The sequence below is a fragment of the Equus caballus genome, chromosome 27, assembly GCF_041296265.1.
Source record: "Equus caballus isolate H_3958 breed thoroughbred chromosome 27, TB-T2T, whole genome shotgun sequence".
Classification (NCBI taxonomy): domain Eukaryota; kingdom Metazoa; phylum Chordata; class Mammalia; order Perissodactyla; family Equidae; genus Equus; species Equus caballus.
In genome coordinates this window covers 25,212,716-25,229,594 of record NC_091710.1, presented here as the reverse complement: position 1 = coordinate 25,229,594, position 16,879 = coordinate 25,212,716, and the positions used below count along the sequence as shown (strand labels likewise).

Below are 16,879 nucleotides of genomic sequence, written 5' to 3'. Positions count from 1 at the left end.
CAGGTTGATGTTTCTGAAACTTGAAAAGTGTAGGATGGTAATGTCTTATGCAGCAATAGAAAATTAATGCAAAAGATATGCATGTTGTCACAGATGTTGCAAATGTTTTGTTTCCCCAAATTTGTTGTTTTTTTTAACTTTATTGTGGTTTTTGACATATAAGTTTTACATTTTTATGTAGTCAAATATGTCAAACTAAAAAAAAGGGGGTACAGGAGCCCTTTAAAGCCCTACTACTCAGAAAGTGTGGTCCTGGGGGGCCGGCCTGTGGCCAACTGGTTAAAGTTCTGTGTGCACTCTGCTTTGGCGGCCTGGGTTCACGGGTTCGGATCTTGGGTGTTGAGCCATTTCACTTATCAGCCATGCTGTGGAGGCATCCGACATAGAAAACAGAGGAAGATTGGCAGCAGATGTTAGCTCAGGGTGATCTTCCTCACACACACAGAGAATTGTGGTCCATGGACCAGAGGTTTCAGTGTCATTTGGAGATTGTTAAAAATGCAGAAGAAGATCCCTAGGTGATTCATGTACACGTTCATGTTTGAGAAGCACTGCTGTATAGAATTAAATATATTGAGATGATGTTGCACTGAACCACTACAAAGACTTGACTGTATTAACATTTAAATATGGCAAGGAAGAAAAAGATGGAAATCTACCACTCCTTTTTTCTTTCTTTTCTTCCCTCGATAGCTATACTTGCAGCACTGTAGTTTGATCCCTGAACTAGCAGCATCTACATCACCTAGGAGTTTGTTGGAAATGCCATATCTCAGGCTCTGCCCTGGACCTTCCGAACCAGAATATGCATTTTAACAAGATCTCCAGGTGCCTCACCTGTTCCTTTAGAACAAGTCGTGGAGAGAGAGGGAGCGCGCAGGCAAGCTGAGAGGGAAGCCTCAAGCCGCAGTCTTTTACAGCCTAATCTCGAAAGTGATATGACATCACTTCTGCGGTATTCTGTTTGGTCATAGAGACCAACTCTGGTACAGTGTGGGAGGCAGCTTCACAAGGTTGTGAACACCAGGAGGCAGGGATCATTGGGGGCCACCTTGGAGGATGATTACAACAGGAAGGAATCGGGGACAGAGAGCTCAGTTAGGCCCCAGAGTGCAGAAGAGAGCAAAAAGGGCATTTATTTGAACCATGTCTAAATATAGACAGGTTTTTTTCATCATTTTATAAAAATTTTTAACCAAACAGAAAAGTTGAAAGAATTCTACAGTGAGTATATCCCATATATCCACCACCTAGATTGTGTAATTAGCATGTCTTATATTTGCTTTATTACATCTGTCTATCTTATTTTTTGGATGCATTTCAGTACAAGTCGCATAGATTTGAAAGACATTTTCAAAGGTATATATCGACTGGAAGTGAGGGATGCAGGAGAAACAGCAGGTGATTCTGAGGTTTTAGTATTTCATAGGAATAAAGGTTTCATGGAATTAAAAAGGAAGAGGAACAGGTGTTTTTGGGAAGTTATGGTTTAGTTTTATACCCAAAGAACTAGTGATTGGTTAATAGAGGAGCTTAAAAAAATACGAAGTACAAAGACTTGGCAAGCGTTCACCTACTGCCTTTAGTTCACTTGTGCTGGAAGCCAAGTTAGTCACGGCGGTTACTATGTGTCAAGCTCTGGATGCAATGTATGCAACTGACTAGAGAGAAATTTGTGATTTTCTGTTTTTGTTTTTTGATGTTGATGTCTTTGTGGCAGCTAGGAGTTGTTTTCTGTGGGAGCAAAACTGTAGATGTGGGGCTCAGGAGAGAGATGGTGGGTGGAGATTGAGAGGCATCAGATATAAGCATTGCTGAATTACCCAGCTGGGGACTGTTGCCAGGGGAGATCTTTGAGAGTCTAGAATAGGGGACAGAGAAAGAGGATGCAAAAGAAGATGATGAGGGAGAATACTCAGAAAGACAGTGGGAAAATCAGGAAAGTCATGCAATGCAAACCAAACAAAAATGCCATTATTTTGCAGGTAAGTGATATGAAAACTGAGAAGAAGCTGTTGGATTTGTCAATTAAAAAGATATTGTTGATTTTAGTGGTGAGAGTTTCAAATAGTATGAAAGTAATGAAGGGGAGGTTTGGGTGAGAAGACCAGTAGTGTAAACTGTACTTCCGGAAGTTTATATAGTAAACTTAGTAAATGGAAACATGACCGAGAATCAGGATTGAGGGAAGAATTTTTAGGATTGGGGCCTTGAGTATGTTTGTAAGCAGAGGAGAATAACCTAGTAGATTGAGAAAAAGATGCGACCAAAGGATGGACTATAGCTTGGGAAGAGGGAGGTTAAGTGAGGAAGAGCTGAGAAACGTCTTCGAGCTAGAGGGGAAAACGTAAGTTTGGAGTTGGAGGGGAGGGACATTGAGGGAGTTTGTAGCTCTTGCTGTCCTCTCTCGGTGCAGTAGGAGTCTAGGTCATCTGAGAGGAAAGGAAGTGGGATGGGATGAGCTGGGAATTTGATACGATAAATATTTGAAACAGGTGCTACATAGGGGAAAGGGGGAAATTGTAGAGAAGCATGGAGGAGATCCAAATGAGATTGACAATAAAAAAATTGTGATGTTGATCAATACAGGAGCATACAGCGCTTTTCAGTGATTTTGGAATATATAGCTATAAAAATAATTTATAGTGTACTTTTCTAATAATTTTTATCTAATTCTTGTGAAAAATGTAAACAAGTTTGTAAACGGAAGTTAGGTAGCACCAGCACCAGTTGGATTCCTATACTGTTAGATTTGTTTGGGCCGGTTATTTCTAGGAGGCATTGTTGGTAAGTCACTTTGTACATTTCTACATATATCCACTTCTTACAAAACTAGTTAGTTCTAAGGTAAGTATTAAAGGAGTTGACTCCAGCCTTCATCTGAGATTTAAGTATTTCTTCTTAAAAGAGAAGAACGTAAATAAATTTATTACCTTCTTGCATATATATATTTTTTTTGATGAGCAAGATTGGCCCTGAGCTAACATCTGTTGCCAGTCTTCCTCTTTTTGCTTGAGGAAGATTGTTGCTGAGCTAACATCTGTGGCAATCTTCCTCTATTTTATGTGGGATGCTGCCACAGGATGGCTTGATGAGCAGTGCTAGGTCTGCGGCTGGGATTTGAACCTATGAACCCCAGGCCGCCGAAGCAGAACATGTAAACTTAACCACTATGCCACTGGGCTGGCCCCATCTTCTCGCATAATTTTAATCAAATTTCCTTTGCCACAAAAACTTTAATTCACATTATTGTCACTTGTGAAAACCTTTTATCATCTTTATCTAGTTTACATCATCTTTTATCACCTTTGTGTAATTTCAGACAACAAATAGAAAGTTTAGAAAGAGTTAGGCACCTGATAGAATTGGCACCTTGGTTTATAGAACAGAGATCAGCTTCAGCCAGCTTCCTGTAAAACCAAATGCTGTTTCATAGAATTAGTGTCACATTGGGAGGGTCATGAGCCAAAGACTTTCATTATTACTGGGGATATTTTTAGATTTGTTCTATTTTGTCCAAAGAGAAAAAAAAAAGAGGTGAAGAAAATGTTTTTTATTAAGACTTAATAAAATTAATAATTTTTACCACTTCATTGAGGACATTCATTTTTTCATTAAAAAATTATGGTATGTTTACATATTGTAAATTTTACCTTTTTAAAGCTGTAGTTCTCTGAGTTTTGACAAATGCCTATAGTCATGTAACCACTACCACAATTAGGGCAAAGATGTTGATCTCTCTTCTTTAGGAAAAAGACTCCTAGGATAAAATGGAAGATGTAATTTTCGTTCATCTCTAAAGTTATAGAAAAGGAATGTGTTTTTTATTTTTTAAAAGTATCATGAGCTCGTTTGCATAATATATGTATATATTCAATATTTTGGATGTATTTCAGTCAGTTGCAGTCGTTCTTTTTATTGCTTATATAGACCCATACCATGCCAATGGGAGCCCCTTCTTGGCTTCTAAGTCCTTTTGACTTGACCTGTTGATTTTTGATGGCTTCTTTGATTTCTGGTACAAGATATCCAGGGTCATTTGGTGTATATTCTGTACCAGACATATAATAAGCCATTCCTTTAGAAAACCTTGATTTTTTCTTAATGGAGAGTTATATTTAGAAGGTGTATATGTCAGGATCCAGGCAGGAGAACAGAAGCTACACTAGTCCTTTTATAAGAGGGAATTTGATTTAGGAAACTAGTTACATTGGTATTGGAAATCAGAAAAGGCAAAAAGAGAAAATGGAAGTAACACAGAAGATAGTGACTGCAGGAAACAGCTACAACTCCTAGGGCTGGGGAATAAAGAGAAGAGGTTGGGGTTATTAGAACTTGGAAACTTGAAAGAATGGACTGGTTGGAACCCAGGAGGAGGCACTGCCTAGCTGATGCTTGTACCTCTGCGGGAGTTCTGGGAAAACCAGAAGAATCTGGAGACTGCTACTAACTGACTGCTGCCTCCAGGTTGAAGGGCATTGTTGGGCTGACACTGACAGAAGCAGCAAGCAAGCAAGCAAACAAACAACAAGGAGCAAGTCCATTCTCCACTCCTTGAACCTAATGCCCTGTATTGGCAGTATCAAATAGGAAGCAAGTGGCAAAGAAGAGATGTCTGCAGACTCCCAGTCCTGCATCACAGAGCCACTTATAGAATGCTGTGTTTGGAGCTGAGAGGCAGTAGCTTAATAACATTTGAGTGCTAAGTATACTGATTGCTATTGTGTTGTTATTGCTTCTAGATCTTTTCAATGCACAGAGTTATAAAGTAAGTATTTTTAAGTAGAAAAATGAGTTCATATTTATATTAATTCAAATTTAGCATTATAGATTATTTTTACTTCTTTGATTCTATTTATTACTTTTCTCGTATGGAAAATTTTTTTTTTTAAAGATTGGCACCTGGGCTAACAACTGTTGCCAATCTTTTTTTTTTTTTTCTGCTTTATCTCCCCAAACCCCCGCTGTACACAGTTGTATATCTTAGTTGCAGGTCCTTCTAGTTGTAGGATGTGGGACGCCGCCTCACCGTGGCCTGATGAGGGGTGCCATGTCTGTGCCCAGGATCCGAACCCTGGGCCGCCGCAGCAGAGTGCGTGAACTTAACCACTCAGCCATGGAGCTGGCCCCTCGTATGGAAAATTTTGATTCCTAACAATATTAAGATAATTACATATACTTGCACAACCCTACAATAATTTATAAAATAAGTTCAAAATAATGCCAGGTTCCAGTTCTGGCATGTCAGCATGAGGAGCTCTGCGGACCCAGTCCCCAGTGAAACTGGTAAAAATTATTTTAAAAAAACAACCAATCAAAGTCTCTGGAAATAGTCTTAGGGAATATAGGAAATGAAGAAACATTTATTCTGGAAAATTTACTCAAAATCACTAAGAACAGTAAGTATCTGTGCTATTTGAACCAAGACCTACTCCACTCCCCCCCTCCCAGCTTGATGAGACAACAACTCTGTTCCAGACTGGCGCAGCCAAGAAAACAGGGCTCCCTGTCCCCGCAGGTCCCAGTCACAGGGTTATCATCCTGGGAGGGGCAGTACATTAACATTTCTCATCTTGCCCCAGCTGCTGTTACTGAGGCCAAGTTCTGGGTAATTGTGGCCAAGCAGTGGTGGTTTCCTTCTTCTGCCCCATCCCTGCTTTTGGGATGGAGACCTTACCTTGGGCAGGGCACTGCTGAGAATACGGGTGCTCTGATCACCCTTCCCCTAGCTTGTAAGGCAAGCTGAGAAGGCCCGAGGCTACTGCCCTTTTCCCCTAGGTGCTCAGCTCTTAAAGCAGGGATGTCCCTCAGAGAAGCACACCATTGTCCCCAACCAGCTGCAGAGCATGGCTCATACGTTTTATGTGGAAACAGAAGCATGCTGTAAAACAGGTAGCTCCTAATCTTTTCCCAAAGGAACTGACTTTATTTGCAACATTGTGGAGAAGCTGAAACCTAAAGATATTCTCGAAAGCTAGAGGTTGTTGTGAAAAGCAATTGGGAGGAAACTGGTAGATTCATTGGTGATATAAACTAAACTGTAGGCCAGGTAGTTTGCTGGAGAGAACTGGGAAAGAGATGGCTGGGAGGAGCCCTTTGGGGTCAGAACAAATCTCAAACACTGACTTTGGGAAATATCCCTTCCAAGAAGCCCAGATTTGATTGGATCAGTTTGTGGAGCAATTTCTGTCCCAGGGTCTTGTGGAAAACAATAGATAAATCAGCTGGAACTTTGTAGAGCTTTAACAGCTGGGTGTGGTCAAAGAAAGATATATATACACGCATACACACACACATATATATAAACTCATTAAATTAAAATGCTACATTAGAAGATATTCACTTAATGCAAAAGAAAGCAGTAAAAGAATAGAGGGACAAAAACAGACATGAGATATAGAAAACAAAAAAGTAAAGTGGCAGATGTAAATCCAGCTATATCAATAATATCATTAAAAGTGAATGGATTAAACAATCCAATCAAAGACAAGAGATTTTCAGACTAAATAAAAAAGAAGACTCAACTATATGCTTTTGTGAGATAATAGAGAAAATATATATTGTTCTTGGCTCTGGGTTCCTGGCATGGAGCTCCTGAAACCCTTGTAAATTCCTGAGCAATAAGAGCACTAAGAGCATCTTTTGTTCTAATATTTGGTCTGTGATCCTGGTTCCTAACACAGAGCTCCTAAATCCCTTGGAATTTCATGGGTGATAGGATTGTCTTTTGTTCTAATGAGGTGACTCTGGGTGGTCTCCTGGATGGGTCCTGGATGGGGCTGGTCACCAGAAAGACCAAACCATGATTAGAAGCTTGGAATTTTCAGCCCTGCTTCCCATTCTCAAGAGAGGGGAGAGGGGCTGGAAATGAAATTAATAATTGATTATGCCTACATGAGGAAGCTTCCCAAAAATCCCAATAGTATGGGGTTCAGAGAGCTTCCAGGTTGGTGAATACATCCACTTCCTGGGAGGGTGACGTACCCCAACTCCATGGGGACAGAAGCTCCTGTACTTGAGACCCTCCCAGACCTCGCACTATGTCATTCTCTTCATCTGGCTGTTCATCTGTATCCTTTATCATATCCTTTAAGAAACTGGTAAATGTAACAACAGTCATGTGTCACTTAACAATGGGGATACATTATGAGAAATGCATCATTAGACTGTTTCCTTGTTGTGCAAACATCATAGAGTATACTTACACAAACCTAGATAGTATAGCCTGCTATACACCTAGTACCTAAGGTACTAATCTTATGAGACCATTGTTGTATATATGTGGTCCATTGTTGACTGAAATGTCTTATGTGGTGCATGACTGCAAGTGTTTCCCTGAGTTCTGTAAGTTGTACTAGCAAATAATCAAATCTAAAACGGAGAAGGTCAGTGGAACCTCTGATTTGTAGCAAGTCAGACATAAGTTGTGGGTAACCTGAGGACCTACTACTTGAGATTGGCATCTGAAGTGGGAGGCAGTCTCATGGGACTGAGCCCCTAACCTGTGGTATCTGATGCTATGTCCAGGAAGATAGTGTCAGAATTAAGTTCAATTGTAGTACACCCAGCTGGTGGTACAAAATCGCTTGGTGTGGGGAACCCCCCCCATATGGTATCAGAAGTGTTGTGAGTGTAGTACTAGTGTGAGATTAAAGGAGAAACATAGGAGTGTATTCTCTCTTCTTCTATTTTTTAGAAGAATTTGTGAAGAATTGGTTTCAGTTCTTTAAATATCTGGTAGAATTCACTCGTGAATTCACTAGTCCGCCTGGACTTGGGCTTTGTTTGTGGGTAGTTTTTTTACTACCAATTCAATCTCTTTACTTGTCAGAGACCTATTCAAATTATTGATTTCTCCTTGAGTTAGTCTTGGTAGCTTGTATCTTTCTACAGTTTGTCCATTTCACCTGAATTACCCAGTTTATTGGTATACAATTATTCATAGTGTTCCATTATAATCCTTTTTATTTCTGTAAGATCAGTAGTAATGTCCTCTCTTTCATTTCTGATTCTAGTAATCTGAGTCTTCTCTCTTTTTTTTCTGGGTCAATCTAGCTAAAAGCTCATCAATTTTGTTGATCTTTTCAAAGAACTAGCCTTTAATTGCAGTGATTTCCTCTATTGTTTTTCAATTCTCTATTCTGTTAATTTCTACTCTTATTTTTATTATTTCCTTCTTCTGCTTGCTTTAGGTTTAGATTGCTCTTCTTTTTCCAGTGTCTTGAGATGGAAGGTTAGGTTATTTATTTGACATCATTCTTCTTTCTTTTTTTTTTTGTGATTGTGATTTTTTTGGTGATTTGTGATTCTATGAAGCCATTGTTACCCTGATACACAAACCAGACAAGCACATCACAAGAAAAGAAAACACAGACTAATATCTCTTATTAATATGGATGCAAAAATCCTCAAAAAAATATTAGCAAACTGAATCCAGCAACATATAAAAAGAATTATATACCGTGACCAAGTGGGGTTTATCCCAGGAATGCAAGGTTGGTTTAATATCTGAAAATCAATTGACATAATACACTATAAAAATCAAATAAAAAGCAAAACCCCTATGATTATCTCAATAGACGCAGAAAAAGCATTTGACAAAATCCAACACTGTTTCATCATAAAAACACTCCAAGAATACAAGGAAATATCCTCAACCTGATAAAGGGATCAGGTTGCTTTCCCCTAAGATCAGGAACAAGACAAGGATATCTGCTTTTGCCACTTCTGTTCAACATTACTGGAGGTTCTAGCTAGGGCAGTTGGGCAAGAAAAAGAAATAAAAAGGCATGTATAACCTATATGTCTATATGGAATAGTATTGAGAGTTCAGAAATAAATCTATGTATCTGTGGTCAGTTAATTTTTGACAAGGATGCCGGGACCATTCAGTGGAGGGAAAGAATAATCTATGGCACAACATATGGTGCCATGACAACTGGACAGTCACATAACAAAGAATAAAGTTGGACCCTCATGCCATATACAAAAATTAACTCAAGGGCCGGCCCTGTGGTTGACTGGTTAAGTTTGCGCATTCCGCTTTGGCAGCCCAGGGTTTCACTGCTTCAGATCCTGGGCTCAGACCTAGCACTGCTCATCAAGCCATGCTGAGGCAGCGTCTCACATAGCAGAGCCAGAAGGACCTAGAAGTAGAATATACATCTATGTGCGAGGGGGCTTTGGGGAGAAGAAGAAGGAAAAAAAAGATTGGCAACAGGTATTAGCTCAGGTGCTAATCTTTAAAAAAAACCAAAACCTTAAAATGGATCATAGACCTAAATGTAAGAGCTAAAACTAAAAATCTTAGAAGAAAATGTAGGGGTCAATCTTTATTACTGTGGATTTGGCAATGATTTCTTAGATAAGACACATAAAGCACAACCAACGAAAGAAAAAATTGATACATTGGACTTTATAAAAATTAAGAACTTTGTTGTTCAAAGGACAGCATCAAGAAAGTGAAAAAGAAGGAAATGTTTGCAAATTATATATTTGAAAAAGGACATGTTTCTAAAATATGTAAAGAACTCTTAAAACTGGACAATAAACCTATAAATAACCCAATTTAAAAATGGGCAAAACATCTGAAGAGACAGTTATCTAAAGAAGGTATACAAATGGCCAATGAGCACATGAAAAAATGCTCGACATCATTAGTCATCAGAGAACTGCAAATCAAAGCCACAATGAGATACCACTTCACACTCACTAGGATGGCTATAAAAACAAACAAGCAAAACCACAGAAAAAACAAGTATTGGCGAGGATGTGGAGAAATTGGAACCCTCTACATTGCTGATAGGAATGTAAAATGGTGCAGCTTCTCTGCAAAACAATTTGCCAGTTCCTCAAATTGTTAAACAGAGTTACTGAATGACCCAGCAATTCCATTCGTTAGGTATATACCCAAGAAAACTGAAAACATGTCCACACAAAAAATTCTTCATGAATGTTTATAGCAGCATTATTCATAATAGCCAAAAGATAGCCATAATCCAGGTGCCCATCACCTGATGAGTGGATAAGCAAAATGTGGTATTTGTATACAATGGAATATTATTTGGCCTCAAAAAGGAATGAAGTAGTGATACATGCTCCAACATAGTTGAACCTAAAAAACACTATGCTAAGTGAAAGAAGCTAGTCACAAGATATCACATATTATGTGATTCCATTTATATGAGATATCCAGAATAGGCAAATCTGTAGAGACAAAGTAGATTAATAGTGGCCTTGGCCTGGGGTAATGGGGAGATAGGAGGGTATAGCTAAAGGGTACAGTATTTCCTTTTGAGGCTTTGAAAATGTTCTAAAATTGATTGTGGTGATGATTGCACATGTCTGTGAATATACTAAAAACCATTGAATTGTACAGTTTAAATGGGCAAATGGTATAGTAGTGAATTCTATCTCAGTAAAGCTGTTAATAAAAATAGTAATGCCAGTGTTATGACTAACAGTTAACTAATGGATGCAGTTTAGGTTTCTTTGCAGTTCAGCTTGTCCTTAGAATATGTACAAAGTAATGTGATTTAAAAGTCATTGGAAATAATTCTTTTTTTCTGTACAGTTATGTTACCAACTTGATATTTAGTTATTGCGTTAGTTGAGTTTTCCTATAGTGAAAAACAACTCTAAGGGTTGTGGCTTATAACAATAAACATGTATTTCTTGCTCCTGTTCTGTGAGTCTGCTGCACTGGCTCTTCTCCAGGCTCCAGATTGGGTTTAGGTTTGCCTGTGTGTCTTTGCGTTCTGGGACTCAAGCTGAAATCACAGCTCCTATATGGGATCTGCTGGTCTCATGCTGGAGAGCAGGAATGCAAAGTGTTGCTAAAATTTGCATTGACTCCTAAATCCTTTGTTTGGACCTGGCACACTGCCACTTTTACCCATATTTGTTTGTTTTGCATAAAAAGTTAAATTACATTTTTGAAATATGTGAGTTCATTCTTGATCCTCCAATTCAAACGTACCATATATGGTTCCCCCTCAACTTTCTCCATTCAGTCTATCTTTCCGTTCCCATGTGAAAATACTGGTTCTTGATAACATTGCTGTATTTATTTCCTCTCTTCTACAATATACACAAAATAGTTTAAAAATTAAAAAATTAATATATAAGTACTATTATATAACTACTACTGTATCACAACTAATAACACTCTATGTAAAGTTTAATATTTCTTTGCATTTCTGTTTATTCATTTATTTGTTTACTTATTTATTGAGGTCACATTGGTTTATAACATAAATTTCAGGTATACATCATTATATTTCGACTTCTGTATAGATTACATCGTGTTCACCACCAAAAGTCTAGTTACCATCTGTCACCATACAAATGTGCCCCTTTATCTTCTTTATTCATTCGTCCATTGATGAGCACTTAAGTTGCTTCTAAGTCTTGGCAATTGTGAGTATTGCATTTCTTTTGCCTTTAGAATGTATACCACTAAGGATATTCATTCAGAAAACTGTTCAGGAATTACTTGAGTTAATTATTTTTTATGTGCAGTTATTAGCTTGTTAGTTTTTTTAAAAGATAAAATACAGTTTGAATTCGAACTATTTCCAATTCAAATTAAGGACTATAGGGTTTTAAATTTCATTATTCTTATACCTCTTTTCTCCCGCTGTGAAAATACTGATTTCCAACCACAGCAACATAATAGTTCATTTGCAGCTACACTGCCCACACAACACTATTGAAATAACAATGCCAAAAATGTGGGTAATTATTAATATAATTCATGAAAAAAAATTTGTTTGTTTTTGGTCTATAAAGTATATTCCAGTAGGGATGTCAGTCAAATTACTGTGCTTTGTATTCACTTGAAATAGTTTCTCTTTGTGAGCTTGTTCCATGAATGCAACACTCAGTGTTTTCGGGTTTGTTTTGCTTTCTTTTAGGGATTTAAAACTATTTCATTATCTTTTATAATTATGTAAAATATTTACGATTGTTCTAAAGTCAGACATACAAAATAGAATTTATTTAAGGGAAATGTACCTTCAATCGCTGCTCCACAGTTTTGTTTTTTAACTTTTTATTATAGAAACTTTCAAACATAGCTAAAAGTAGAGAGACTAGTATAATAAAACTCCCAGATATCCATCATGCATCTTCAGCAGTTACCAGGTTATTGTTAATCTTGTTTATTTAAACACCTAATCACTTGTCACACTGTTAGTTATGGTAGTTTGAAAATTTGTTTTGGGCCAGCCCCTGTGGCCTACTAGTTCAGTTTGGCACACTCCGCTTCGGTGGCCCGGGTTTGGTTCCTCGGTGCAGAACTATACCACTTGCCTGTCAGTGGCCATGCTGTGGTGGCAGCTCACATACAAAATAGAGGAAGATTGGCACAGATGTTAACTCGGGACGAATCTTGCTAAGCAAAATAAAAATAATAAAAAAATAAATAAAAATAGGTTTTAGGGGGCTGGCCCCGTGGCTGAGTGGTTAAGTTCCCACGCTCCGCTTTGGTGGCTCAGAGTTTCGCCGGTTTGGATCCTGGGCGCGAACATGGCACTGCTTGTGAGGCCATGTTGAGGCGGCGTCCCACATGCCAAACTAGAAGGACCCACAACTAAAAAATATACAACTATGTACTGGGGGAACTTGGAGAGGGGGGAAGAAGCAGAGGGAAAAAAAAGATTGACAACAGTTGTTAGCTCAGGTGCCAATCTGTAAAAAAAAAAAAATAGGTTTTAGTATTTGTTTAGCCTAGTCTTGAGGGCAGGTTTGTATTCTACAGGAGATGACCTGCTCTACTGGGAGAAATAGATACTTATGAAAGAGTAGACATAATTGCAGGAGTAAGGTTCTTTAGAACGCAAGAGGTTATGTGGTCCAGAGCTACGTGGAAGGATTGGCCTTTAATAGGACCAAAGACATTTTATTCCTGCTTTCTGGGAAAAGTGACAGATAGGGCACATTGTTGGATTTAGCAAGTAGGAAGATGAAGGCGTTTCTGTGTGACTGCTTTTTTTTTTTTAAGGTGAAATATGGGATAAAGTCAGTTGAAATATGAGGGGTGGGATAAGAGGATATTGGAGATTTGAGGGCACAAGAAGAGACACATAGTTGTTTTGGAGAGTGAGATGAACATGCTAAGGAAGTGTAGTATGGTTGCTAAAGTGTAGTCATGAATTTGTAGTGAAACCAGAGAGCTCGTTGTGTTTTCTCCACCAATATTTAGATGAAGTACAGATGTGGAGTCCGCGGATAATTGGGTTTACATTGGGTTAGGTTTTTGCAGAGTGATGATATCTGAGGCAAGGGATTAAGGTGTTCGGAAGCTGAGTAAGGAAGTGAGGACATGGGCAGGGTGAGGCTTGAGAGGGTGGAGAAGTAGGAAAAATGTGGGGTACCTCAAAATCAGTAGGAAAGAGCAGGAACCAGGGTGGTTCTGGGGATTTAGGTATTAGTTCATCCCCCCTGGGGTGAGTCAGCTTCAGCTGTTGTTTTTTTGTCTCTTTACTCAAGATTCATAGAGAGAAATCAATTAGTTAATTAGTCAGATGCTCACCTCTTAACCAGTGGAAGGAAGGGAGGGCAGTCATCAGGAGAATTTGCCTGATTGAAAAATTTGGTAGTTAGGATCTGAAGTCTGCCCATAACAATTTTTAAAAAAAATCTTGCTATTCTCTAGTTTCTATATTATGTAAAGGAGATGTTACTCCCCCACCTTGTGTAATATCATCTAGAATAATTACTTGCTTGAAAACAAAGTACTAATGAAACTGAAAAGTATTGCAGTTAAGCTAAGATGGTGATAATTAAACACTCAGTGGTTATAGCTGCCATTGAATTTCTTTGTGAAGCCAGTATTGAGAAAAAAATCCCAAGATTCTGTTTGTTTAAAACTATACTTAAATTATAAAGTTCAAAGAAAAATAACTCAATTTATAGGATAACAAATGTGTATATTAAACTAGACTCTGAAAAGTTTTATAGTCTCTGACCAGAGACTATAGAGTTTATTGCAAATCATTGCATTAACTTTTTGCATTGGAATGAAAAGCTGTAGAGATTAATGCCATAACTAGATTTTTTTCTTTGAAGTGGTAATTGTTCGACTTCAATTCCTGATACTGTGTGAGTTTTAGGCTGCCAGCAGAGAGCTTAGCCATAACAGAGAGTAGAGGAATACAAAAAACTAAAGTGTGGTCAGGCAAAGAAGTTGAGTGTCGAAGATGGGTGTGTTTGAAGTAAAGTATAGTAGGAACATTTTCAAGTTCCACAGTTGTTGCGATAGGTAATACTACTCTTCACAGTGGCAAAGAACTATAATTGTGCTGCGCGAATTAAATTAGTAGTGATGGGATTAGTGATTGGAGAGGGCTAAAGGCATCTGAGGTCTCTGGTTTTGCTAATGTCTCGACATAGTAGAATTCTTTTATCCATCAGTTGGTATGGTAGCATTGGCATAATGCATAAGAACAGCCGTTTACTAGGTAGTCAATAATTGCTTTATTCTAGGGCATGTGATTTACTATATAATGTACCTTCTCCATCAATTTAATAATGAGTGATTTTATAGTGGGGTTCTATTGCTTTTTTTTTATATTTATACCTGCCTCTATCAACTTTTCAGAATGACATAAGAATGTTATTAAAAGTGAATTTGTTTTCCTTGTTTTTCTTAGGAGCAGTCACCATATCCTAGCTACAATTCTAACTATTGGAATACTCCTGCACGACCTAGGGCTCCTTACCCAAGTACATATCCTGTAAGACCGGAAATGCAAGGCCAGGTATGGTCTGAAATTGACAGGCTTTCTGAATTTTTTCTTAATGAATCAATTTATTTTCAAAACCTATGGAGATTTTATTGTAATGATATGTGGGGTTTTGTTAGTTTATAGACTCTTATCTTAATCATCTTAATGTTTTTAGCTCAGCAATAAGGAAATATCTAGGCAAATATTACTTATAGCAAAGGTAGCTAGAAGGGCTGGCCCTGTGGCCGAGTGGTTGGGTTCTCGCGCTCCGCTTCGGCAACTCAGAGTTTCGCCAGTTTGGATCCTGGGCACGGACATGGCACCGCTCCTCAGGCCACGCTGAGGCGACATCTCACATAGCACAACCAGCAGGACCTACAACTAGAATATATAGCTATATACTGGGGGGCTTTGGGGAGAAGAAGAAGGAGAAAAACAGATTGGCAACAGATGTTAGCTCAGGTGCCAATCTAAAAAAAAAAGTTAGCTAGAGGTGCAGCAGATTATTTCTCAAGTACCTAAAATGTACTTATTTTTTTAAATTTCACTCTTTTTGAGATATAATTGACATATGACATATTATACAACATAATGATTTGATATTTGTATATATTGCAAAATGATCACCACAAGTCTAGTTAACATCCTTCACCATACAGTTACAAATTTCTTTTTTGTCGTGAGAACTTTTAAGATTTACTCTCTTAGCAACTAGCAAATATACGATGAGTATTAACTATAGTCATTATGCTCTACCTTACATTCCATGACTTAGTTATTTTGTAAGTGGAAGTTTGTACTTTTTGATTCCCTTCACCCTCACTGCCCCACCCCCCCAGCCTCTATAACCAAGATTATATTCTCTGTATCTATGAGTTTTGTTTTTTTTTTAAGATTCCACATTTAAGTGAGATCATATAGTATTTGTCTTTCTCTGACTTACTTCATTTAGCATAATGCCTTCAGGCTCTATCCGTGTTGTCCCAAATGGGAAGATTTCCTTCATTTTCATGGCTGAATAATGTTCCATTGTGTATATACACCACATTTTCTTTATCCATTCATCCATTGATGGACACTTAGGTTGCTTCCATGTCTTGGCTGTTGTAAATAATGCTGCAGTGAACATGGGGGTGCAGTATCTTTTTGAGTTAGCGTTTTCATTTCCTTTGGATATATTCCCGGAAGTGGCGTAGCTGGATCATATGGGAGTTGTATTTTTTATTTTTTGAGGAGTTCCATACTGTTTTCCATAGTGGCTGCATCAATTTACATTTTCACCAACAGTGCACAAGGGTTCTCTTTTCTCTACATCCACACCAACACTTATTACTTCTTGTCTTTTTGATAATAGCCATTCTAACAGGTGTGAGGTGATATCTCGTTGGGGTTTTGATTTGTATTTCCCTGATGATTAGTGATGTTGAGCACCTTTTTATGTATTTCTTGGCCATCTGTATATCTTTGGAAAAATTTCTGTTCAGATCTTCTGCCCATTTTTTAATAGGATTGTTTGTTGTTTTGCTTTTGAGTTGTATGAAATCTTTATATATTTTGGATATTAACCCCTTATCTAGATTATATCATTTGCAAAATTTTCTCCTATTCAGTAGGTTTTTCATTTTGTTGATGATTTCCTTTGCTGTGCAGAAGCTTTTTAGTTTGCTGTAGTCACACTTGTTTATTTTTGCTTTTATTGCCTTTGCTTTTGATGTCAAAAAATTTGACTTCTTATGACAAATATTTAAATATTCCTTTTTATTTTATTTTATTTTTCAAAGTTTGGCACCTGAGCTAACAACTGTTGCCAATCTTTTTTTTTTTTTCCTGCTTTTTCTCCCCAAGTCTCCACAGTACATAGTTGTATATTTTAGTTGTGGGTCCTTCTAGTTATAGCATGTGGGATGCCGCCTCAGCGTGGCCTGATGAGCGGTGCCATGTCTGCGCCAGGGATCCGAACCAGCGAAACCCTGGGCCACCGAAGCGGAGCGCATGAACTTAAGCACTCGGCCACGGGGCTGGCCCCTAAAGATTTCAAGCATACTGAAGAGTACAGAAAATATGTACATCTTTTTATCTAGTACCTAACTTTGTCAATTTTTGTTTGCCACATTTGTTTCAGATTTTTTAAAAGAAGTAAAACAAATACA

At 38.0% G+C, this 16,879-nt stretch overlaps 1 protein-coding gene across 4 annotated transcripts in view; it reads left to right on the top strand.

Moving 5' to 3' along the window:
• The window catches only part of BAG4 (BAG cochaperone 4), a 35,487-nt gene that overhangs the window by 2,354 nt on the left and 16,254 nt on the right, over positions 1 to 16,879 (top strand). For 2 of the 4 annotated variants that reach the window (XM_023630616.2, XM_001493179.4), the window contains exon 2: positions 14,655 to 14,762. The exons of the other annotated variants lie outside the window; for them this stretch is intronic. In XM_023630616.2, coding sequence (XP_023486384.2) covers positions 14,655 to 14,762 — 108 coding nt within the window. The remainder of the gene's footprint in view (positions 1 to 14,654; positions 14,763 to 16,879) is intronic. 4 annotated transcript variants of the gene reach the window in all.